Source organism: Watersipora subatra, chromosome 2, assembly GCF_963576615.1.
Source record: "Watersipora subatra chromosome 2, tzWatSuba1.1, whole genome shotgun sequence".
In the NCBI taxonomy this organism is placed as follows: domain Eukaryota; kingdom Metazoa; phylum Bryozoa; class Gymnolaemata; order Cheilostomatida; family Watersiporidae; genus Watersipora; species Watersipora subatra.
In genome coordinates this window covers 9,252,448-9,275,310 of record NC_088709.1, presented here as the reverse complement: position 1 = coordinate 9,275,310, position 22,863 = coordinate 9,252,448, and the positions used below count along the sequence as shown (strand labels likewise).

The 22,863-nt window shown below is 38.8% G+C and overlaps 2 protein-coding genes across 2 annotated transcripts; one reads left to right on the top strand and one right to left on the bottom strand.

Annotated features, from left to right (window-relative positions):
- The first annotated feature begins 720 nt into the window (after nucleotides 1–720).
- LOC137386795 (uncharacterized) lies at nucleotides 721–21,679 on the top strand. The gene is made up of 7 exons (XM_068072943.1): nucleotides 721–858; nucleotides 19,527–19,623; nucleotides 20,102–20,158; nucleotides 20,274–20,333; nucleotides 20,485–20,547; nucleotides 20,763–20,825; nucleotides 21,187–21,679. Exons 2-7 carry the CDS (start codon nucleotides 19,557–19,559, stop codon nucleotides 21,513–21,515), a joined length of 639 nt encoding a protein of 212 aa, XP_067929044.1. The 5' UTR covers nucleotides 721–858; nucleotides 19,527–19,556; the 3' UTR covers nucleotides 21,516–21,679.
- On the bottom strand, nucleotides 10,969–11,505 carry LOC137387920 (uncharacterized). Its single transcript, XM_068074436.1, has one exon. It carries the CDS (start codon nucleotides 11,503–11,505, stop codon nucleotides 10,969–10,971), a length of 537 nt encoding a protein of 178 aa, XP_067930537.1.
- Nucleotides 21,680–22,863: the final 1,184 nt, after the last annotated feature.

The following is a 22,863-nucleotide window of genomic DNA, read 5'->3' as shown; positions in this document are numbered from 1 at the left end:
CCATCATTTCTAGTAGCAGGGCTGTAATCAGCTATCATTTCTGGTTCAGGTCTTAATAAGTAAGGGTTTTATAAATTTCGAGTGCAAAATGTATGATCCAATTCATTTCTAATGTTGGCAAGGTAAATCAATCATCACATACGTACTCCCACTCACCTTTAAAGTACCTATCAATTGGTCCATGACGTTTCATTATTAATCAAATAAAAATGACAATGAAAAAACAATTTGCTTAAGAACTTAAATTAGAGGCCATTACATAAGTTTTCTGAGAAAGTTTACTTCGATTATCAAAGGACCAAAAAGTGCTCGCGCATGGAATAATCTCAAGCTATTTGGGGATGTATTTAGGCGGGTGACAAGCACCCCGTTGATTGTGTTGTTTAAATCAAAATTGAAGGAGTTCTTGCTTTTCACAAAGTAGCATAGTTGATCCGTTCAGTGTCGTATAGGGAATCCCTATACGACACTGGATCCGTTGATGCGAAAAACTTACTCGATGATTGGTAGCGCGGGTAGATGACAAAAACGCCCGTTGATTGTGTTGCCTAAAGAAAAGTTGAAAGAATTAGAGCTTTCCACAAAGTGGCATAGTTGACCCGTTGACGCGAGGAACTTGCTCAATGATTGGTAACGCGGACGTGGTGTCACCCCTCCGATAGTGCTTACTGTCTTCGGTTTGAAAGACACTCGGATCGAAAAGTCATGTGAATACTTGTTGACTTCATAGCGATTTTATCGCATTTTAATAGTATATGAGCAAACAAATGTTAGGGGATACGCTTTCTAGAGACTACTCCCATAATTTTTTTTTAGGGATACGCCGTATCTCTGCGTACCCCTATTCGAACACTGCTTGTACGTATAACAAGATAATTTTAAGTTGTACTTTGACTAACCACACAAAGTTTAGAAGAAGCAGTTGGCTGCAGAAGTTTTGGATTCCTTTTGTTACTTGTTGAGCTAGTTGATGATTGTGTGTTACTAGCCATAATTAAGAGATTAGGAGAGAATGCGCTGCTGTCACGCTTTGTAATTTGAACAGAACAGGAAGTTGCATTTACAAGTAAAGATATGCGCAGAAAAATAAATAAACCAATAGACATTGATTAATTGACCTATTAACCAATTAGCAGCATTTGTATACGTGAGCTTGTAACCAACATAGCATATGTAAATTGGAGTTGTCTGTACCAATATGAAAGAACACAACTTCTAATATGTAAATGTAAACTAAACTAATGTAGCCTGTAAATCAGACACAGTAACATGTGCGTAGGCTTGTCTCTCAACATTACTTCCAGGATACAACCTGTAATTTTCACATTGACACTGATTAAATAAATAAAATATTGAAAAATAACTCCGTTCTCATAGGCCTGACATGGCTGTGACTAGAATGTAGTCTACAACTATCCTTAGCCTTTTTACTGGCCAGTTCAACATCCAACTGAACTCTCATTACTCATGTTCACAAGAATTCATAAAAACTAATCATATGAACAATTGACGCTAATCAGTGAAAATTTTATGCTATGTTAGATAAAACTGTGGACAGTAAATGTAACTTCTACTGAAATAAATTTAAATTAATAATATTATCTAAATCTATACTATTGCAAACACTAAAAACAACGTGAATTTTACCTACACACTTTAACAATCCATGCCTTCCTTCTTTCATGATCTTTTGGGAACTGAAACATCTGTAGGCCTAACTCTTGTTATATGTTAGCTTGTTAGATGTTATCGGTTGGTTATATATTTGTTAATAACAGAAGCACGCTAAAAAGGACAAGCAGTTGTCTAGCACGAGTTTTCATGAATGCCTTTGCGCATGTACGTATTTCGTGTACGTGTTGCGCATACGTATTTCCGAATTAAACTGAAAGTGAAACTAACTAAACGTAATCTAAATATAACATCTCCCTTTCTGAAGAACAAAATAGGCAGTAAGAAAGCAACGAACTAAAAGCAGCAAATGTGAGAAAACAAGAGTACAGACATGATAATATAAGGTACTAAATACTGAAGAAAATTGTCACTCACGATACCTCAGAGGTCTCACCACAGTTCTACCAGAACAAGTACGTAAAGCCGGGGTCGTAACAGGAATGGATTTTTCCATGTGACTAGCACTTGAATCAACAGGTTGATAGGTGCTTGATAGGTGTGCCAACCAGTGGTACATTTGAAACCATAGGGGGACTTGATGCTGTATCACTAGTGTGTTTTCCTACAGGTTTTCATGCCATGTCAGAGTATGTATTTGCAGGTAAAGTATTGTCTGTCATAGTCACAGGCTGTGAGACCCGTCTGCTCGCACTTGGCTTAGTAAAATCTGGTCGTAGGTGTTGACGATTCCGTCGTAGCTCATGTCCTGTTGCATGATTTTGAATGACATAAGACCTGTCGTGTAGGTAATGATCTATCACTGTAGCTTTATGCCACTTACCAACCTGACCATGAAACCTAACTGGTTGACCTGGTTTCAAAACAGGTCTTTCCGTGCGGACTTTCACGTCATGATTTGCTTTCATGACTTCTTGTCGAGATGACAGTTTGGCATGAATGTATTTCCTGTCGTAAGCTCTAGGAAACAAGCAATGGGCTTTTACTGGAATTCCATCAAAGAGATTTCTGTTTTGCAGAAATTGAGCTGGAGATGGCAAATCTGCTGCCAAAGGAGTGTTTCTGAGCATCTGCAAAGACCGCCAGAAACACTTGCCATCCTCATCAGCTTTGATCATCAGATGCTTGATAGTTTGAACCATGCGCTCTACTTGACCATTTGATCTAGGATAACCTGGAGAAGATGTTACATGAGTAATACCTAGCTGTTTTGTGAAATCTCTAAACTCACGACTGGAGTACTGAGGACCATTGTCAGACTATATAGTGAGAGGACAACCAAAATCAGCAAACAGTTTCTGCAACTCTTGTACAACACTTTTGCTAGTTGTTTCACAGAGCTTAAACACGCTAATCCACTTAGAGTAGTAGTCTACAGTAATGAGATAATGAGCATCCTTGAACTGAAACATATTACTTCCAATGACTTGCCATGGATGTGTGGGAATTTCACTTGGAGTTAGGGGTGCATTCTCCTGAGCTCTGTTATGTAGTTTGCATATGTCACACCCAGCAACTCGATCTTCAATCTGTCTACTCATACCAGGCCAAAACAAAGCAGTACGAGCTCGCTGCTGGGTTTTTATTATGCCCTGAGGACTGTCATGTAGCTGATCAACAAGCTTAGACTGCTTCTCATAAGGAACTATCAGACGATCTCCATAGAATAAGAGATTGTCTAGAACACTTATCTGGCTGTGATATTGCCAGAATGATTTTGCCAATGGATGGCACTGCCTTTTTTGTTTTGGCCAACTATTCTGTGTATATCTTAAGACTACTTGTAGAGTAGTATCTTTTACAGTCGACTCACTATAGTCATTTACATCAGTGTCAGTTCTGAGAATGACTGCACACAGATTTCCGGTAGGGGATCGTCTATGTTCAAATCTTCCACTATGGTATTTACAGGGCATGAACGTGATAGATAGTCTGACATGTACATAAATTTGCCTGTTACATGAACTACTTCGTAGTCATAGTGCTGCATTCGCATTTTCATCCTCTGCATGTGAGGCGTCAGATCATGTAGAGGCTTCGTGGTAATATTCACCAAAGGCATATGGTCTGATTTAATCTGTGCAGTACGACCATAGACATACTGGTGGAAATGAGTCAGCCCAAACTGAATGGCTAATGGTTCCTTTTTTATTTGAGCATAAAGAGTCTGTGTCGGTGTTAGTGATTGAGCAGCAAACTCTATGGGTTTGCCCTTTTGAGTCAAAACTGTTCCCAGACTATGGGAGCTGGCATCAACATTCACAACCACAGCTTTTGTGGGATCAAAATGAGCCAAAGTTGGTGCCTTACTGACCATACTTTTCGCATTTTTGAAACCCTCCTGTTATGCCTTATCCCAGTGAAATTCCACATTGTTTTTAGTTAACTCTCTTAGAGGTTTAGTCACCTCTGACAAGTTGGAACAAAACTTGGCTAAGTAGGTCACCAAGCCAAGAAGTGACCTTACCTCACCTTTATTACTTGGTGCAACTGCTTCTTGTATAGCCTTTACCTTGGCAGGTGATGGATTGATGCCATCTTTTGACACTGTTTGGCCTAGAAATTGAACAGCATGTTTACTGAATTGACACTTTTTCAAGTTTAGCTTGAGACCAGTTTCCTTTAGCCTTGTTTGAACTTGACTCAATATGGTATCATGCAACTCCTTAGTAGGTGCATGTACCAGCATGTCATCCATATAGATCTCTACTCCAGATATATCGCCTACCATCTCTACCATGGTCTTATGAAAGAATTCAGGAGCACTTGTAACTCCAAAAGGGAGGCGTTTATATCTGTATTTCCCAAAAGGTGCTAGGAAAGTTGTAAGTATAGGTGACTCTTCATCAATAGGTATTTGATGAAAACCTGAGCTCGCATCTAGCGTCGAGAATACTTAGGAGCCAGACAGTCTAGCATATATGTCTGACACTTTTGGAAGTGTGTACCTATCACGCACTGTTGCCCTATTCAAATCTTGCGGATCTAAACAAATCCTCAAGGACCCATCTGGTTTAAGCACAGGCACTATGTGATTTAACCACTCACTTGTTTCATCCGTTTTAGCAACATCTAAAGAAACTAATCTATCAAGTTCATTTTTGAGTTTGTCTCTTATGGCATAAGGCACAGTCCTAGGTGAGCAAGCATGAGGTACAGCATTTGGTTTAAGCCTGATTTTGTAAATAGTGCGTAACTTGCCTAGCCCCGTAAACACTTCTGGGAACCACTTTGCTATCTCTGATTTGTGACAGTCTGGGTCGTTTTTGTTAACTAGTAATACAGCAGCCTCTAGTAACCCTAGTTGTTTGATTGAAGGAAAGCCTAGCAAAGTTTTTGCTTTTAACCCCTGTTCTAGCAAATGAAATGGTATTGTATAAGATTTTCCATTGTAACAAAGCTCAATACGCGCCACTCTTACAACAGGCACCGCATGACCCGAGTATGCAGTCAAACGGGTTAAACTAGGTGTAATGGAGGCCTTTGGTGAGATTCTCTGAAGCTCAGAGTACGGTATAACATTAGTTTGTGCACCAGTATCAACTTTGGTCATCAAAATGTCATTTCCATTACACACAAGCTCGATTAGCCATTCACTATCAACACTAGAGACATCACAACCATCATCTAACAAAAACCATCTACAAATACACTCCTATTAGAACTCTTTTCAATAGCATGTACTGTATCACTAGACTGTATAAAAAATTGATCTGAATATTCAGAATTTTCTCTGTCTACAGTCACCTCATCGGTTTGTCTGAGCTTCTGCTTGCAAACAGCTGCAAAATGATTGGGTTTTTCACACAGTTTGCAGTTTTTTCCAAACGCAGGACATGAACGAAGAGCATGTGATCTACCACAGTATCGGCAATCATGTATTATGCCTCCTGCCTGTTTAGAAACGCCTGCTTTATTGAATGTTTACTTTGATCAACCCAGCTTAACAGCAGCTAATTTAGTTTCATTTTTCATTTGCATTGAAATAGTTTCCTTAGCTCTCATTTTAGAGGTGACTGTGGCTAGTGAAACATCCTCATTAAGTTGAAGTTCAGAGCTCAATGATGTATCTATCATTCCAGAAAGGAGCCTATCTTTGACCATGTCAGTTTGTGTAAGCCCGGTGCTAAATCTACATTTAGATGCCAATGCATGTATGGCCCTAATGTACTCTTTAGCACTTTCATCAGCGCCTTGTTTACGTTGATAAAATTGAGTTCTATAGTGCAAAACATTCCTTCGTGGCTGAAAGTACTGAGTTAAAGCTTCTGTAACAACATCAAGTGTCCTCTCTTCTTCTTCATCAAACTCCAACTGATCATATATGTCATCACTCTCTCACCCCACAATGTACAAAAGAGTGTCAACCTGCACTTCATTACTTTGATCTGCTAATCCACTTATATTGCAAAACCTCTTGAAGCGTCTGAGCCAGTCAGACCATTCAGTAGCAGCATTAGCAAAATCAAGAGACATAGGATTGTCAACTTTAATTCTCAGTGGAGGCACTCTAGGCTGTTGTGCCGCTGGTGTGTCAGTTTGTGCCTCTTCCGACATGTTTTCAAAGCCCTTGCAATAAAACGCAAAAATTAAGCTTGCCAATAACACAAATAAAATATTTACTAAATATAATGTATCTAGAAGCCAAGGAACTAAACATCAGTATAGATTCGGATTGTCACAATGATATATCATAGATCGCGAAATAGACGAGCAAATTCTTTCTGTCTGCGCCTATAACAGCCCTTCTCAGCTCCACAATATACACCATATCACCGGAATACTTAGCTCAATAGCCTCCGTGCTGTGTCTAGACAATCAGGGTTGCCTAGTCGACACAGCAGTTCTTGCCTTGGGTTCAGTGCCCTGACACCATGTTATATGTTAGCTTGTTAGATGTTATCGGTTGGTTATATATTTGTTAATAACAGAAGCACGCTAAAAAAGACAACCAGTTTTCTAGCACGAGTTTTCACGAATGCCTTTGCGCATGTCACGCACATACGTATTTCCGAATTTAACTGAAAGCGAAACTAACTAATTTGCCTGACCATCCCACAACCCAAAAATTGACCATCATGATAAGGATGCTGTTTAAATTACTATTAAAATTAATATTTATAACAAAATAAAATGGAAACGTGTTAATGCAAAGATTGAAATAATTCTTTTAACGTCATGCTGTCAGATAAACGGAAATTAGCTTTTCGCTTGTGTAAACTTAATTAACTACAAACAAGATGTTAGTGCTAAACATTAAAAAATCAGCAAATTTAGAGGATTTTTGTGGTACACAGATAGGCTAAAGATATGGTGACTTTGTCTGTGTATAAATCCTATCTCTGACTTCAATTTGCAACAGAACTTGAAATTGCCACGCGAGTTTGTTTGGAACCTTTAAAAACATTAAAACTTCCGGTAACGTCACTTTCCGTAAGCAATGCTGTTGCATATGATGGTCATCACAGTCGTCGTAACGGACCAAACAATCAACATATGTTATTTTGTAGGAAGGGAATATCAGTGTCGTATAGGGACACTATAGTGACCCTATAGTGACCCTACACGACACTGGGGAACATAGGGCCTTGCGGAACATAGGGCTGCCCCCCTTTCAAGCGCCGGATAACTTCTAGTAAAACTATTTTTCTCGGAAAGCGAAAGTAGGGAAACTGATGCTCGGCAAATTGGAAAACTACATTATCTTTTTTTTTAAATATCACAGCGCTTACATATACTTATTATTAACATGCAGGACACGTAAATGCTTTTGCCATTCGTTTTACACTTTTTGAAAATTTTTTACTTTGATGTCTTTCTCTATATAATACAAAACATTTACTGAAAAGGCAACGAGTTTTGTTTGTTGGTGAAAAGATATGCTTATCATCTAGCAAATGAGGAGAACATTATATTAGTTGCTATAAATGCTGCTCAAGTGGTATTACGAAACTACATAAATTCATAACGTATTATCGATAATCCAATATCCTATTTAAGTATGAGTGATATAATTATATAAATTCTGTGCAGTATAATTTTGGTTTTGTGCCAAAATCAAGTTTAGATTTGCATCTTTTAGTCTATTGTTTAAGCTATAGCCTAGTCAATTGCTGTCCACTGCATATTAGCTGTTGCAAGCATTAGGCCTACATTTTATTAGTTACAAATACTGTTTCGTGCTAGAAGTGTGTGTATTATTTTGAGAGATAGAAATAAACGTCCGTGTGTAGAAGCGTCAAGCTTAGCACTGTTGGGTTCTTTAATTTTCAGGAGTATGAAATATCTAAGGTTTTGTACATTGCATTTTGTAGCACGCAGGCAGATTTATTTATTCAAACTTCTAATTACACACACAGATAAAATATATAGAACACACGAATGCTATAGCGATAGTAGTATTTAACTGCCCAGTTATATTGCAGTACAGCTGGCTTGCCCAGGACAGCATATATTGTCATAATGGTGATTGGCTAATAAATGTCACAGCATATATTGCTGACGCGCTGTGACTGTTTGATTGTATATGGCCATATCATGCTAGCATTTTCATAGTCATGTCAGCGTAGCATCTCTACATCCCTCCTTAGGTTAATATTGTTTTTACACTGTATGATAGTCAGTGAGATGTTGGGGTTTCCTGTTGTTTCGTACAGGACATGTATTGCTACATTCTATGTCACTGGCCATTATCCGGCCTCGAATTAAGTCTGTATCTGTATTGTTAGCGGGGATGTATCGGGCCCTTTTTGATTGCCGTTTGCAGTTTTGGGGTTCCCATTCTAATTGGTGTCTGCTAACCCATGGTTCCCTTCCTTATTTTCATTTTCTGTAAGAGAAACATTTGGCAGCAAATACGGTTTGATAAAACATACATTTCTATGTAGCATGCGCCCCTGCTTCGACTCGATCACTACCATTGGACCATTTACCTCTTTGATTGTGTAGGGAGCTGAAAAAAATGTAGACTCTACCTTAGTTGGATTTTCTCATTTTACTAATACCAAATCGCCCACTTTATGGGTGTGGTCTACGCGTTTTTTGCTTTGTTCTTCGACCATTGCATGTTTTAGACCACTATCGCAATCCCAAACTTCAAAATAATTAAAAATATCCCTAGTTTGGGCAATTTTGGTTCTTAACTTTCTACCAAACAGCATTTCCGCTGGTGGTTTACCTGTTATTGAGTGGGGAACGTTTCTGTAGGCTACTATGTACTTTTTAAGTTCTATTTTGTAGTCCTTACCTTCGCTACGCGCAATGCGTATGCACTTCATTATTGAATGATTTTGGGATTCGACCTCCCCAATAGCCTTTGGCCAGCGAGGCATGACTAAGTGATGATGTATTCCTAGATTTCTTACATATTCTTTGAATTCATTGCTGATGAATTGTGAGCCATGGTCTGACTTTATGCTTATCGGCAGCCCGTGTATATCAAACATTGATTGCATAGCTTCTATGACTTTGCTAGTTACAGTAGATGTTGGAATTTTCGTTTCATACCAACGACTATAGTAATATACCACTAATAAAATGCTTTCCTCATTTGGCAAGGGACCCAATAAATCAACTGTAAGTTCTTCCCATGAACCGTTGGGTAAATCTTTCCCTGATTGGCTCTTTTTCAAGGACTTTACCTGCGTCTCTGCACCCATGGCACGTTCTAACATATCTTTCAGCCTCTAAATCTATACCAGGCCACAACACACGAGTTCTCAGATTGCGCTTTGTTCTTGTGATACCCACTGACCCTCCTGCCCTAAAGCCAATAGTTTTTCATGGAAACACCTAGGGACAACTATACAAGTGCCTCCCATAATTAGTCGCCCTACTACGCACAACTCATCTTTGATTGCATGAAATACGCGTGTTACTTTATCAAAACTACCAGAGTCAATGGCTGTACGTAGTAAACTCAGCTCATTATCGGAATTTGATGCCCTTTCGATATCTCTGGCAGTAATAGCGCAGCAGTGTGATACAGCGTGGACCAATAACCCCCGGATATGAGCTCGGCATCCTCCAAGGACATTGATCCACCTCTACCACAATCTCCAGTGCCTGGTTAGTCGTTTATTAGTCTCGACAGAGAGTCTGCTATGTTGATAATGCCTTTAACATGTTTCACCACAGAGTCATAGCTCTGCAGACGTAGCACCCATGACTTTTTTTTGTTTCCGTATATGACCTCTAGCGGTTTATGGTCAGTCATTAGCGTAAATTTCGCGCCAATTAGGTAGTGGTGGGGCCTCTCGCAACCCCACACAATTGCTAAGGCCTCCTTTTCTGTCTGGCAGTACCTCTTCTATGCTTGTTAGAGCTCTTGATGCATAACAGATTACTTTGAACTCTTCACCTTGTTTTTGAACGAGTACTGATCCTAACCCGACCGGACTTGCATCCACATATAGCAGAGTTTCTGCTTACATGTGAAAATATGCCAGCATGTTAGCATTTGCCAAGTTTTCTTTGAGTACTTGGAAAGATTTCTTTTCAGCCTAGCATTATCTTGTCGGTTGCCTTCAGCCCAATGGTCAGTGCTCTCAGGCACTCAGTTTTGCTGGAGTAGTCTAAGATGAACTTGGAACAGTATCCAGTTAGGCTTAGGCAGCTTTTCATATTGCCAACCGTCTTTGGTTCACTAGCTTCTAGTACTACTTTAACTTTGTCCTTTCCAGGTTTTACACCTTCTTTGCTTAGCCTGTGTTCCAGAAAGTCAATGCTATTAGCACCAAAACAACATTTCTTCTTATTGAGCGCCTTGCCTGGTTTTTCAAGGCGCCGGAGGGCCATGGCTAGTCGTGCATCATGCTCCTCAAAAGTTTTGCTGTGTCCAACTTGTACCAACTGTACAACTTGTACAACTTATGTACAACCTCTGGGATACCCCTTATGATGCTTGCAACCTTACTCTTATAAATTTCAGGAACAGATGAAATTCCGAACATGAGCCTTGTATACCTATACAGCCCAACAGGTGTAGTGAACGTTGTAATATCTCGACAACTTTCAGACAAAGCAAATTGATGAAATCCAGATTTCAGATCGATTTCAGAAAACACTTGAGAGCCATTCATTTCTATTAGCAACTCATCAACGGTTGGTACTGGATAGTTATGGCTAATTACTGCTTCTAATTAATGACTTGCTTGGCGCATGTCAACGTACAATCTGATACTCAAGTCTGGTTTTGGCACTATTACCACGGGGCTAGCCCACGTTACTGGTCCACTCACCTTTTCGATGATCTCTTTTTGTTCAAGGTCAAGCAGGTGTTTTTTCTAATTTATCACGTAGTACAGATGGAACCCGCCTAAAGGGTTGGGCAACTGCTCAAACTGTGTTATCTATTGTGATATCAATTTCACCTTCTGCCTTTCCTATTTCGCCAGAGAACAACTTAAGGTGGATTTCCCCCAGCCGATCATAATTTAGTGCAGTACTGGTTTTGTTAGTGAAACGTATCAAATCAAGACTTGTAGCATTGTAGATTTCAATTCCTAGCAGTGGGTCTTCCACCGCATCTATGATTAAAAATCGAACATCATTGATCTTCTTACCAGATTCACATTTCAACTCGGCCCAAAACTGTCCAAGTACTTTGAGTGGTTTCTTCGATGAGTAGGAGTATATATTAGGGCCTTCTTTGACTGACTTGCTTATCTGGACACTTTTAGATTTTAGGCTTTCCCATATGTTTTTGTCAATCACATTACAATCTGCACCGGTTTCAACGATGGAATTTACTTGTATTCCACCAATGTCAACATTTACGCAGTGCAATTTACATGAATTCACTTGAAGTGAAAAAGCAAAATTAGCATTGACCTGACCAGGATTGTGAGTCGGAGCAGGTTCATCGTCATGCATTTCTACAACGTTTACTACGGCCCTACACATATGTTTGAAGTGATTATCCCCCTTGCATTTATAGCACTGTTTCCCCATAGCAGAGCACCTAGGGTGACTCTTATCTCTGCCACATCTACCACATTGGATATTTGCATTGTCCCTATTTCTAGCAATTGGTTTAGATTGGCTTAGGAAGGTGCTAGACTTATGATTTTGACCATATTTGCCCTGATAGCTCTGACTGTTACCACCAGTGCTGCTGTTTTGAAATTGAGTTGCTGTATCGGACTCGTGTGTGCTGCCTCTTTAGGGGTGTTCCTGTATTTGAGCAGTGCAAGCTCGGGTTCAGAGCATCTGCATTGGATTCGCTTAGCTATCTTCACTGTAGACTCAGCCTTGCCATTAGGCTGTGCGTAGCGCGGCGAGCTGGTGATCCTAAGTCTGGCTGAACGTCGCAAACTGGTACGATGTAAACTGTGGTCTATTGTCAGTCATGACTAGCTTGGGTATTCTCAGACGGCAAAAGCATTTCTTTAGTGCATTTATGACCAGTAGTGTTGACTGATTGACAAGTCACTCGTACTCAGGGTAGTCGGTGCTGTAGTCAACGATGACTAAATATTGGCTTTCCTGAGCTTCAAACAAATCCACTCCCACTTTTGTCCAGGGCTCTTTGGGTACATCATGACTCTGAAGTGTCTCTTTTTGTTGGTCAGGTGCGTCTTGTTGACATTCAGGGCGGCTGTTGATGTGTCCCATGATGTCAGTTATTACTTTGTTCCAAAACACTGTGCGACGAGCTCGACGGAGAGTTGACTTAATACCATTATGAGCCGTATGCAATAGCTTCAGAAGTTTTTTCTACATACTCTTGGGCATAATGACTCTCAAACCCCTGTAAATCATGCCTTTCCCATTAGCAAACTCATCTCTAAAGAGTTTGTACTCTCTGTAGGTTTGAGAAGGTGCTCCACTCCAACAAGTGCGAATGAGGCGAGCTAAATCTTGCAGCTCGGGATCTTTGGTTGTGGTCGTTCGAATCTCTTCCATCAGGCAGCTTTCTAGCGGCACGTCCCACGTGTTTTCGCTGCATGAAAACAGGTGCTTCGGCGGCTGTTGGTACCCAGGCAAGTCGAAGTAGGAATCCGTGGAAAGTAGATCTGCAGTGTGCTGTTCTGAGCCCTTCTGCCAGATAACTTTTATCTTTAGGTACCTCTGTAGGTGTAGTAGCATTGCTTGTGGCTTTCGAGTGATCTAATGGATTGACTTATTGAAGATAGCTACGAGCGGTTCGTGATCGGTGTGAATCATCACATCTCGGTGTCCGAATATGAACTGGTCAAAGCGCTTGGCTGCGAACACAATAGCTAGACACTCTAGTTTCAAAGGCACATAGTTCTGTTTACAGGATGTGAGGCTCCTGGATGTGTAGGCTACAAGCTTTCCTCCTTGCAAGGCTTCACCAATGTCTGCTGCCGAGGCATCAGTTTGGACCACCACAGGCTGTGTTAGGTCAAAGTACTGTAAGGTGTCCAACTGAGTAAGTAGAGTTTTAAGTTTGTCAAATACTTTGGCTTCGTCTGGTCCCCACTCAAATGTCTGTTTCCGTTTGAGAATTTGCCTCAAGGGCTCTCTTACTCAAGCGGGTAAGTTGTTAATGAACTTCAACATGTATGTGACATGACCAAGAAACCGTTTAACTCTTTGCTGGCACCATGGGGGTTCCATCTGTAGGATAGATCGTATTATAGCAGGGTCAGGTTATGCCTTCTGAGGTCATTAGGTGTTCAATGTATAGTAGCCGGTCCTACAGAAATTTGCATTTATCCTTGTTGAGTCTCAGTCCAATTTCCTTTGCTCGTTTGAACAGTACGGTGAGATTTTCATCGTGTTGTTGGCGAGTCGCACCATAGACTAGTAAGTCGTCGGTGACTACCCTAACTATAGTTAGGCCTGTGCGCCCTTTGGTCAGTCTTCCTTGAAACTCTTCGGGTGCGGATGCAATGCCAAAGGGCATGTGGAAATACTTGTATTTGCCTATCGGTGTCCAGAATGTGGTTAGTTAAGTTGAGGCTGGGGACAGCGTTACTTGGTAGAACCCTTTTTTAGTGTCACATAGTGAGAAGTAATTAGCTTTGTGGAGTTCAGGCAGCACATCGTCCAGTGTAGGCAACACTGCGTGGTTGTGTCAAATTGCCTTGTTGAGGTTCTGTCGGTCAATACAGACCCTGATTGTTCCATTTGGTTTTTGGACAGGCTGTAAATGGTGGATCCAGTTCACAAGATCTCTTGGTTGTCGAGCTTTGACTTTATCCAAATTGTCACTTGCTGATGCATTACTGCTCATTTGTAATACAGACGAGTGGTGAGCAACATATTGTTTGACCTTTTGAATCGCTTTGTGTAGAGCCAAATCGTCTAGGTCAATGAGGTATTCACGCAGTTTTCTATTGTTCACCCCTACTACTACCCTGTCACGAATGAGTTCATCTTTCATATTATCATACTCACAATACCCTGCCTGTGTCTAGACATCAGTGATAAACTATTGAATGAATTTCCCTGTTTCATATCATTGAGCTTGACTCTCTCATGAGTTACATTTTTAACCGGTTCAAAATGCGCATCAAAGTATTTTATTACAATGTTTAGAGTTTTTTACTCTAATCTTTACTGTTGTCAAATGGAAACTGCTCGTATATTTTTACGCGGTCCGGCCCCATCAACAGTAAAAGATTAGCTACCCTTTCCTCCTCTGACATATCAGAGTACTTTTTAGAAATTTTAACAACAGCAAGCTGTGACTTGAATGTTTTCCAAGTCGCAGACAAGCTACTACTGTCTTTGAAGTTCAGGCGTTGTGTAAAGCTATCATCATGTGATTCTGCCATGTTTACGTTGTGCAGTATATCCCTATTACTCTAGTGCTCTTGGGTCCAGCAACCCAAGAAACAGTAGCAATTCAAATATAGCTTTGGGACACACAGACAGTATACTCACAATAGTTCCAACAAGCCACTGTACGATGACAATGAACAAGCATAATATGTGAATTCCTGCAAATTCAACAACTTAATAATCAACTACTGTGCGTGTTTTATTCTCACAAGGTTCCAACAAACCAATAACACTAGTAGCTACCAAGCAATCAATACAGCTGAATTCCCAATGTACAATAGTATTACACAAGGTTCGTATATTCTGACACCATGTAGTATATACCTGTAGTATGTAAGTAACTCTCTAGACAGTACGTGCAGTCTTGGCTAGTTCCAGTATATAGATAGCGCCTTTCGCATCTCTTGTGAGGCTCGTGCACTAAAACCTTTTTTTGCTCAGTCTAGGATTGTCAGACATTGCTCGTTTCTTTTGCATTAAAAAACTGACATATTTGCTTGTCAGAATAGGCATATAATTGGCTATCAGTTTTTCTGAACACTGAATGGAATCGTGGATATGAGATGAGACTTTGAACAAAACCTCATGTATTTCAAGTTTGGCAAGAAAGATACGCTTCCAAAAACTACATTACAACAATGATATAAAACCATGTGGGGTTTTTATATCATTGATTACAATGAAACTTTGTCAGATACTGCCTAGATATGTTTTGAGTGAGCTCACAAAATCACAGCAAACTATATAGGGGAAGGTGGGGCTAGCTGAGACAGAAATCATGTATTCAGCTATGGTTAACTTCTTGTAGTGATTGAAAATTCTAAACATTGTGAAAGATAATCTACCACATAATATGCATTTAATACAAAGATCGTTGTTTGATTTGTTTAAAAACCTAATCATATATAACATTTTTTGTAACATAAGACATTTTGTAGGTTGAGACATACAGCGGGGCAAATTAAGACAATTTATAATATCATGAGAAACAATTAATATATTTCCAGAAACACTGTATCTTGGCAGCGATAAGGTGATAAGGTTATAATTTTACAGCGTTTAATCTACAGAAATATAATGAGATTAGTCCTTGACCATTTTAGTTTTTTTGCTTGCATATTCTAAAAGAACAAAAACTCTTGTTATGAAATCCTTCTCAAAGCACATATTTTTATTTTCGGATGCACAGGATGAAGCATCAAGAGGTGCTGGCTCTTCACCCGATGATTCACTCTCAGAACTTTCTAACCTGAGTCTTGTTTTTATAATTTTCTGACCTTTGTTTTACTTTGCTAAGCTCATCGCTTGAATCATGTTTTTCACTTGCGTGAAGAACTAATGTCTGTCCTCGTTTTCTTCCACTTTTTGGTTTGCGTGGCTCAGCTTTGGGAAATAGTTGAACACTCTCAGGGGTAGCACCACAATAATCTGCTACGAGATAATCGGTAGTGATCATTGTAGTTGAAATTGTACTATCACTCACAGTTGTTGTCATTTGATCTCATCTACGGGAGCAGGCCTATCAGTAATAGAAGCAGGCATAAAATCAGCATTTGCAAAAATGTCAGGGTCAAAAGGAGAAATACCAGTTGCCCCAAAATCCAGAGATAATATTTTCTGGGGTAACTGGTTGACGTAGAGCTTTGGCAGCTTGTGCAGATATTTGGTAAAGACTTATCACTTCTCCTGGATTGTCCAAAATCTATCCATTGCAAGCAGAAAAATAAGGTCCATAGACTGACACATCTAAGGGTTGAAGTTTGTTTGTCACATACGGCAGGAAAGTGAGCAGTATGATATTGCGGTCAGTTGCCATTTTAATTGCTTCGTAGGTTAGATGACTGGTGGTTGTCTAGAATTAGCAATATGGGTGACTCCTTAGATGGTTTGCTAAAGTTAATGAAGTTCACCATCCATTTATTGATGTTCGGTGCTGTCATCCAACATTCCAGTATCATGGAATAACCCAAGACTGCCAGGTGAAGCGTTAATCATATACGACTCCAAGTTATTGACCAGTTTTGCGTGGCCAAACAAACGCAGTTGGTATAGAGCTTTCATCAGCACCCACACAGCAAACAAAAGTAACGCAAATTCCCCTCTTTCCAGAAGTCACCTGCCCGACCCGTTTTAATGACTTGGGTGCTACAACTTTAGGGGATACATAGACTCTAGTCAATGCAGTCTCATCCATATTTTTTATTCTATTAGGAGGGAGATCGTTTTCTTGAACTTATTTTAAATTTGCAAAGAATTTGCTAACTGTATGTTTGTAAAAGGCCATAGACCTAGCCAGGCTTGTTGCCTCTGTTTGTCTTAGAGACAGCTGACTATTTCTTTGCATATAACTTAGGGCCCAATGTTTCCTGCCATGTTATTATTGGCCCATGACTGCGGAATTGTAATGCCATTAGCTGATGCGAAGGAAAAAGCCAACTGTTGAGTTTCTGTTATAGTCAAGCCATGGTTTATGCGAGCACATGTAACCAAATATTCGCTGAGCTTCTGCTTCTCTGGTGAATATTTGACGTGACGCCTGATACCCTGTGCTTTTTCCTTTGTAAAATCTAGACAGGACAGATTTATCTACATCAGCTTTTTTCGCTGCTTCTCTCAAGCTGAAGTTATTGTCAGTCATTAATTGAATGGCATATTGTAATTTTTCTGTAGCATTCTTATTTCCTCTATTAGTTTTTGTTTTGTAGATTCGTACCATATTGTCTTTTAGAAACATAGAAACACAAGTTGATTACAGTATTAGTAGAATAGCATCTAGCAATATACATTCTGACCAAAGACCATACCATTTAACTGGGTATATATTAAGGGGTTAGTTGAGACAGTGTCTCAACTTGCGCCACCAATGCTGTCACAACTAGCTCCAACTCATCTGTTATTAAGTGAACTATGTTTTTTATAAAACTACTAGCTGTGCTACCCGGCATTGCCCGGGTGTTAAAAATCAGCTTAGAAGTAATGAGAGTTGCTATTAGCCTGGTAACCTGTTAGCCACTTGCTATTAACCTGGCAGATTGCCACTGGAAAATTTTAGTAAGCTAACTAATGACAATCACTTATTTGCGCAATCACCCTGCGTGGTATGCCAAGCCGTTGGGCATACGCTCTCATATAGCAACTTATTTCAGCAAATGAGCAACTAATTTCAGCAAATGAGCAACTAAATCTCTGTGGCCTACTGGGTAGGGTGTCAGACTGGTGAATGGTAGGGTCCAAGATCAAATCCTCTCCACTACGGATTTTGGGATCTAAAATTTTAAGATCTATGGCCGGAATGCAGACAGATACACAAACGACGACAACAGACATACTTTGAGAAATATATATATTTCTGAAAGTTCGTCGGAAATCCGGCTATAGATCTTAAAATAAATATTCTGTACTGAAAAGGATTCGATCTCAGACCTAACCATTCACCAGTCTTACGCCTAGCCCACTAGACTACGGAAGTCGAATTGCTAGCCTGCCAATATCAGTCATTATATCAGAGCAATCCCTAACTGCTTTACGTGTGACGAGGGTCATAGCATAACATCACGAGAAGCTGTTCGTTCACATTATTAAACTGGCTAATAGCAAAATTTTCACTACTTCTCATTGTTTATAACACAAAAAACTTTTCTCATGATATGTAGTTTGAAAGTTAGAATGACAAATGTTGTTATATGTTAAATACAAATCAATTTTCTGTCCAAATACTCTTCTATTACACGGGCAACGCCGGGTGGCACAGCTAGTATATATATATGTGTAGAAATAAATCCATAACTAAAGTAGCGCGTAGTAAGCATCTGCAACTGAAATGTGTCCGAATTTTGAGCTTGGATTCTTACTAATCTCTTAGAAATCACATCAACTATGATGATAGCAAGGACTTAGTAAAACAGTTTGAAAATAAAAATAATTATCTTACCTCAAAAGGATCTTCCACATGAGCTTCTAACCAATATGGCTAGTACTAACAGAAAGTGACCTTTCTCAAGTAGAAAAGACAACTCATAAGTACAAAGCAAAGTTGAAATAATGTGACTGTCTCAACTTACCCCTTGTCTCAACTAGCCCTTTCTCTCAACTAGCCCCACTTCCTTTAACATATCAAGAGATACAGCAAAATTAGTACACACGCGTCAGGCAAACAATTAGCAAAGTTGTCGCATCTCATCGGACATCATTGTTAGCCCAATGATGATTGATTGAGATACAATAGTTTTGCTTATTTACCTATTCTCAGAGGCTAAAAACAAAATACATTTAAGCGAAGACATCATCGCGAGTCACTCTCTGTATGCCAGCACTGGAAACATAGCACTGAGCACAGGGCCATGGAACATTGGCGCACTCAGCACAACAATACTTTGTCTCCACTTATTTTCGACCGGTGCCCCTGCTTGTAAACTACTGTAGGTGCTCCCAGACTGTCTTGAAGCATTGCTCAGACGACACTGACGTTTTTCTTTTTCTGTTTGTTGCCTGGTTAAGAGATTGGAAATAATGGTTCATGTTTAGATGAATAAGATCAGTGTTAGAAGACCGTGGTCTTCCACACCGTAATTTACCATAGCAAACAAAATGGCTAAAAGCTAAAAACTAATCGGAACATCGTGACATCGTAACCCGGGCTTGCACTGTACTTCAAAACTTGCAGCTTCAAAGCAATCCAACTGTTAGTAGAGACATTGTAGAGCGTACACTACTCGATGACTTTATTATAATATTGTACAGATTGTTCATATTGCATTGCTACATGAGAGCTTGTTATAGCAGGGAAACTCAGCATATGATGTTTTGCTAACATACATATATGTTTGAAGCTCACTAACCTGGTAACCCTGGTAACCATAATAACACAGACACAATTTAGCTCTCTAAAGTTTGATGGTAGTTTCAACAGATCATGTAGGATCAACCATCGACAATGATCTTCAAATCAATCTATTTATTAAGACCGTGTTTTGTAATAATATATTTTTACTTTGATGTTTGCTATCCTCAGGCGGAATACAAATTAAATTGCTATCTCTTCATTTCATTAGCGGGTTTTGTTCACAAAAAGTAGTCTCCTACAATCACTGTGTTAGGTGAACGTGGATTTTTACCTAATCTAATTTGATACTATTATTTAGATAAACTGATCTCTCCATTTAACGACTGTCATGGAAAATTTGGTAGTAAAGGTGGACCCAGAAACAGATGGTCTGAGTCACAGTGTCTATCCAACTGGTTAGTTAATGCTACCGAACTATGTATATGTTGAAGAGTATTGCCCTTAAGGATTTCGCATTATATATTCGCTGTATTCCATGTTCTCTGTACCCATTTCCTATTTATCGATGTTCTCTGTAGTCATGCTTACTTTTTTTCTTTTTCTTTTTCAGCCATGTCCTCTAAAAACTTGCCTATAACTATTTTCTTTTCTCTCAGCCGTACCCTCTATAAACTTACCCACTATTATTACTTCCTTTATAGCCATGTGTGCTATATCTATGGTTCTTATAGACACGTATTATATTACTGTGTCTGGTATAACCGTGCCTGCTATGCCCATAGTGTATCATAATTTCATACTCTTTTAGTACTCTTCTAAATTTCTTTAACTAGCAGGTTGGGAGCCAACATTAATTTTCAGGGCTTGTCCTTATCCATAGTTTAGTTATAATTCTATTTGTAGGTAATAAATTATCATTGCATTATATTGTAGATATTGAGGTTAAAATAGAACCTGGTGATTCATCTGTGAACATAGACAGTGATCAAGGTAATTACTGTACATTGGAAGGATTTTTTTTATAGTAATCATAACAACTTAATACATGCGTACAAAAAGTTTCACATTATCATCCTCTCTAGATGACCACTCATATCTATTGTAGGAGTTCCAGAAGTGGAAACAGAACCAGAATCTGGTGGAGGTGATAATCTTTACTCAACTGGTTAGTTTAAGATTTATCAAATAATAGTGATAACTGCTGTTGATTTGCTCTAATGTCAGATTCCTCCCAGGGAAATGAATATGATAATTACCTTTGTCTGGACAATTAAAAATCTGTTTATTGTAGTTGTTCAAAGTCAAATTTATTGTAGGAATTACAGAAGTGAAAACAGAACCAGAACCTGGTGGAGGTGCTGACAATCCCTACCCAACTGGTTAGTTTAAGATTTATTAAGGAATAGTGGTAACTGCTGTTGAACAGCTCTGATATCAGGTTCTTATATGATAATTACCATTGTCTGGACAATTGAAAGTCTGGGGAAGGGAAGTCTAAAGAAGCGATGGGACGGGTGTCGACTGTATTAAGTTACAAGATATGAAAAATTTTAAAGTTAGATGAGCTTTAGATGAGCTCTCATATTTATTGTAGGAATTACAGATGTTAAAACAGAACCAGGATCCGATGGAGATGCTGATAATCTCTGCCTAACTGGTTAGTTTCAGATTTATCAAATAGTAGTGATAACTGCTGTTTATTTGCTCTGATGTCAGGTTCCTCCCAGTTAAATGAATATGATAATTACTATTGTCTGAACAATTGAATGTTTGGGGAAGTGAAGTTCAAGGAAATGGGTGTCGACAGTACTAAGTTACAAGGTTATGCATAGACGGCGGTGTCGACTGTCTTAAGCTACAAGGTATGAAAAAACACAACTAGACTACAACGGTCACAGGGGTGAAGTTGACTTGACTGTCTGAATGATCAGATACTACCACATAGAAAAAAGGTCAATCAAATGGTACAAGAAACTCTTTCCATCTTGTTGACATTGCTTGTCACAATTCGTTTGTAGTACGTCTAGATGTGATTGACCAACTTCTACGTAAGGCAGGGCCATATATTGACTGTAGAGGTGATGCAGCTGGAAGACCACACTCAATTAGTTCAGATTTGGCAAGGCTAAAGACTACAAATCATTATCCTTCTTTGAACCAAACTTCTGAAAAGACTGGGAGGATAAAGGCTAGATCGTGTCGTGTGTGTAACCGTGGCAACCCGAAACGGTCTGTGGCAACGAACAGAAAGAGAGTGGAAACCAAATATTGTTGTGCACAATGTGGTAACATTCCTTTGTGTCCAGCTCCGTGTTTTAGACGGTGGCATACTGATCGGAACTTTTAAAACAATTATTTTATAAATATATATAAAATGTTTCATTTTTCATGCATGTTCATTTTTACTGTACATATATTTTCTTTGCTGGTGATTGTCTGTTAGCTGCTTGCTTATTGTCTTGTTTTATGCATAATATAGGCCTATCCATAATAACCTCTGCAATGCATTTCAATATAATATAGACTAGAAATTTCACTGTCATACAGCCCACGACCAAAGTGATATTGGAAAAAAGAAAGGGTACTGATGGTTGAGAAATGCAATATTAGCAGTCAAATAGGATAACTGCAATGGTAGCTGTAATGTACTGGGTGTGGGTGTTATTATATACAACAAATAGCAATAATGAAATAAAAAGATTATATGTTTATATCTCTCCTCCTGCAAAAAGAGAAATGCAATATTGGCCAATATTTCTGAAGTAAAATGCACTGATATTATTAGAATAGCCAATATTATTAATATAGTAATAATATAAAACCAATGCACAATTTTGTTTACATTTCAAAACGTCATAGCGATCAATATCATGAAGTCGTGATATTTATATAGATTTTTAGAAAATCTGTACAACGTAGTCATTGTTCTGTAGTCATTCAAACTTATAATTAATTATTGTAATAATCTCATTAGAACCGTTAGAAAAAATATCATCGTCATTCCCTTTACTTACACTGCACTAGATTTTTAGAAAATCTGTACTATGTAGTCATTGTTCTGTAGTAATCCAAACTTGTAATTAATTAATAAGTAATAATCTCATAAGAAAATGAAAAAATTGAAATCGGCAAAAATGAAATGATTTCTGTACTCCTATGTTAACTGCCGAAACCTTCGGCAATTCGACAATGCTATAGACTGGTGAAAAGTACACGTTATTTTTTTGCGAAATTCGCATGACTTGATCGTTCTATTATCTGTCGACCGCCGTTTCAATTTTCGGTCTTAACTTTTATTAAACCAAGTTTTTCAAGCGTTTTGTGACGATTTTCGTCCTAATAAATCTGTCTATTTGTGTATAATAAAGTTTTTAGAGAATTTCGATAATTTACAAAGACTTGGTAACATATTTAAATAGGCCTATATGTGTTTTGTATCGTTATTATACTTTAACTAATCTACAAAACGATGGTTAAATTTGTTGATGAAATTTTCAAACAAGGGTTCGTCCCATTGTTGATGAATAATTTTTGTAAGTTGTGTGCACATGCATTTGTCATAAAAACTCCCTAACTTCGCATCCACTCGTTTGGTCGTGGGAAAACTGTTCGATTATATAATTCACAAAACTGTCATAGATGTAGTGTTGGTTAGAAGGTCATAGCACTTGTTCTATTGCTTAGAATAGACAAAT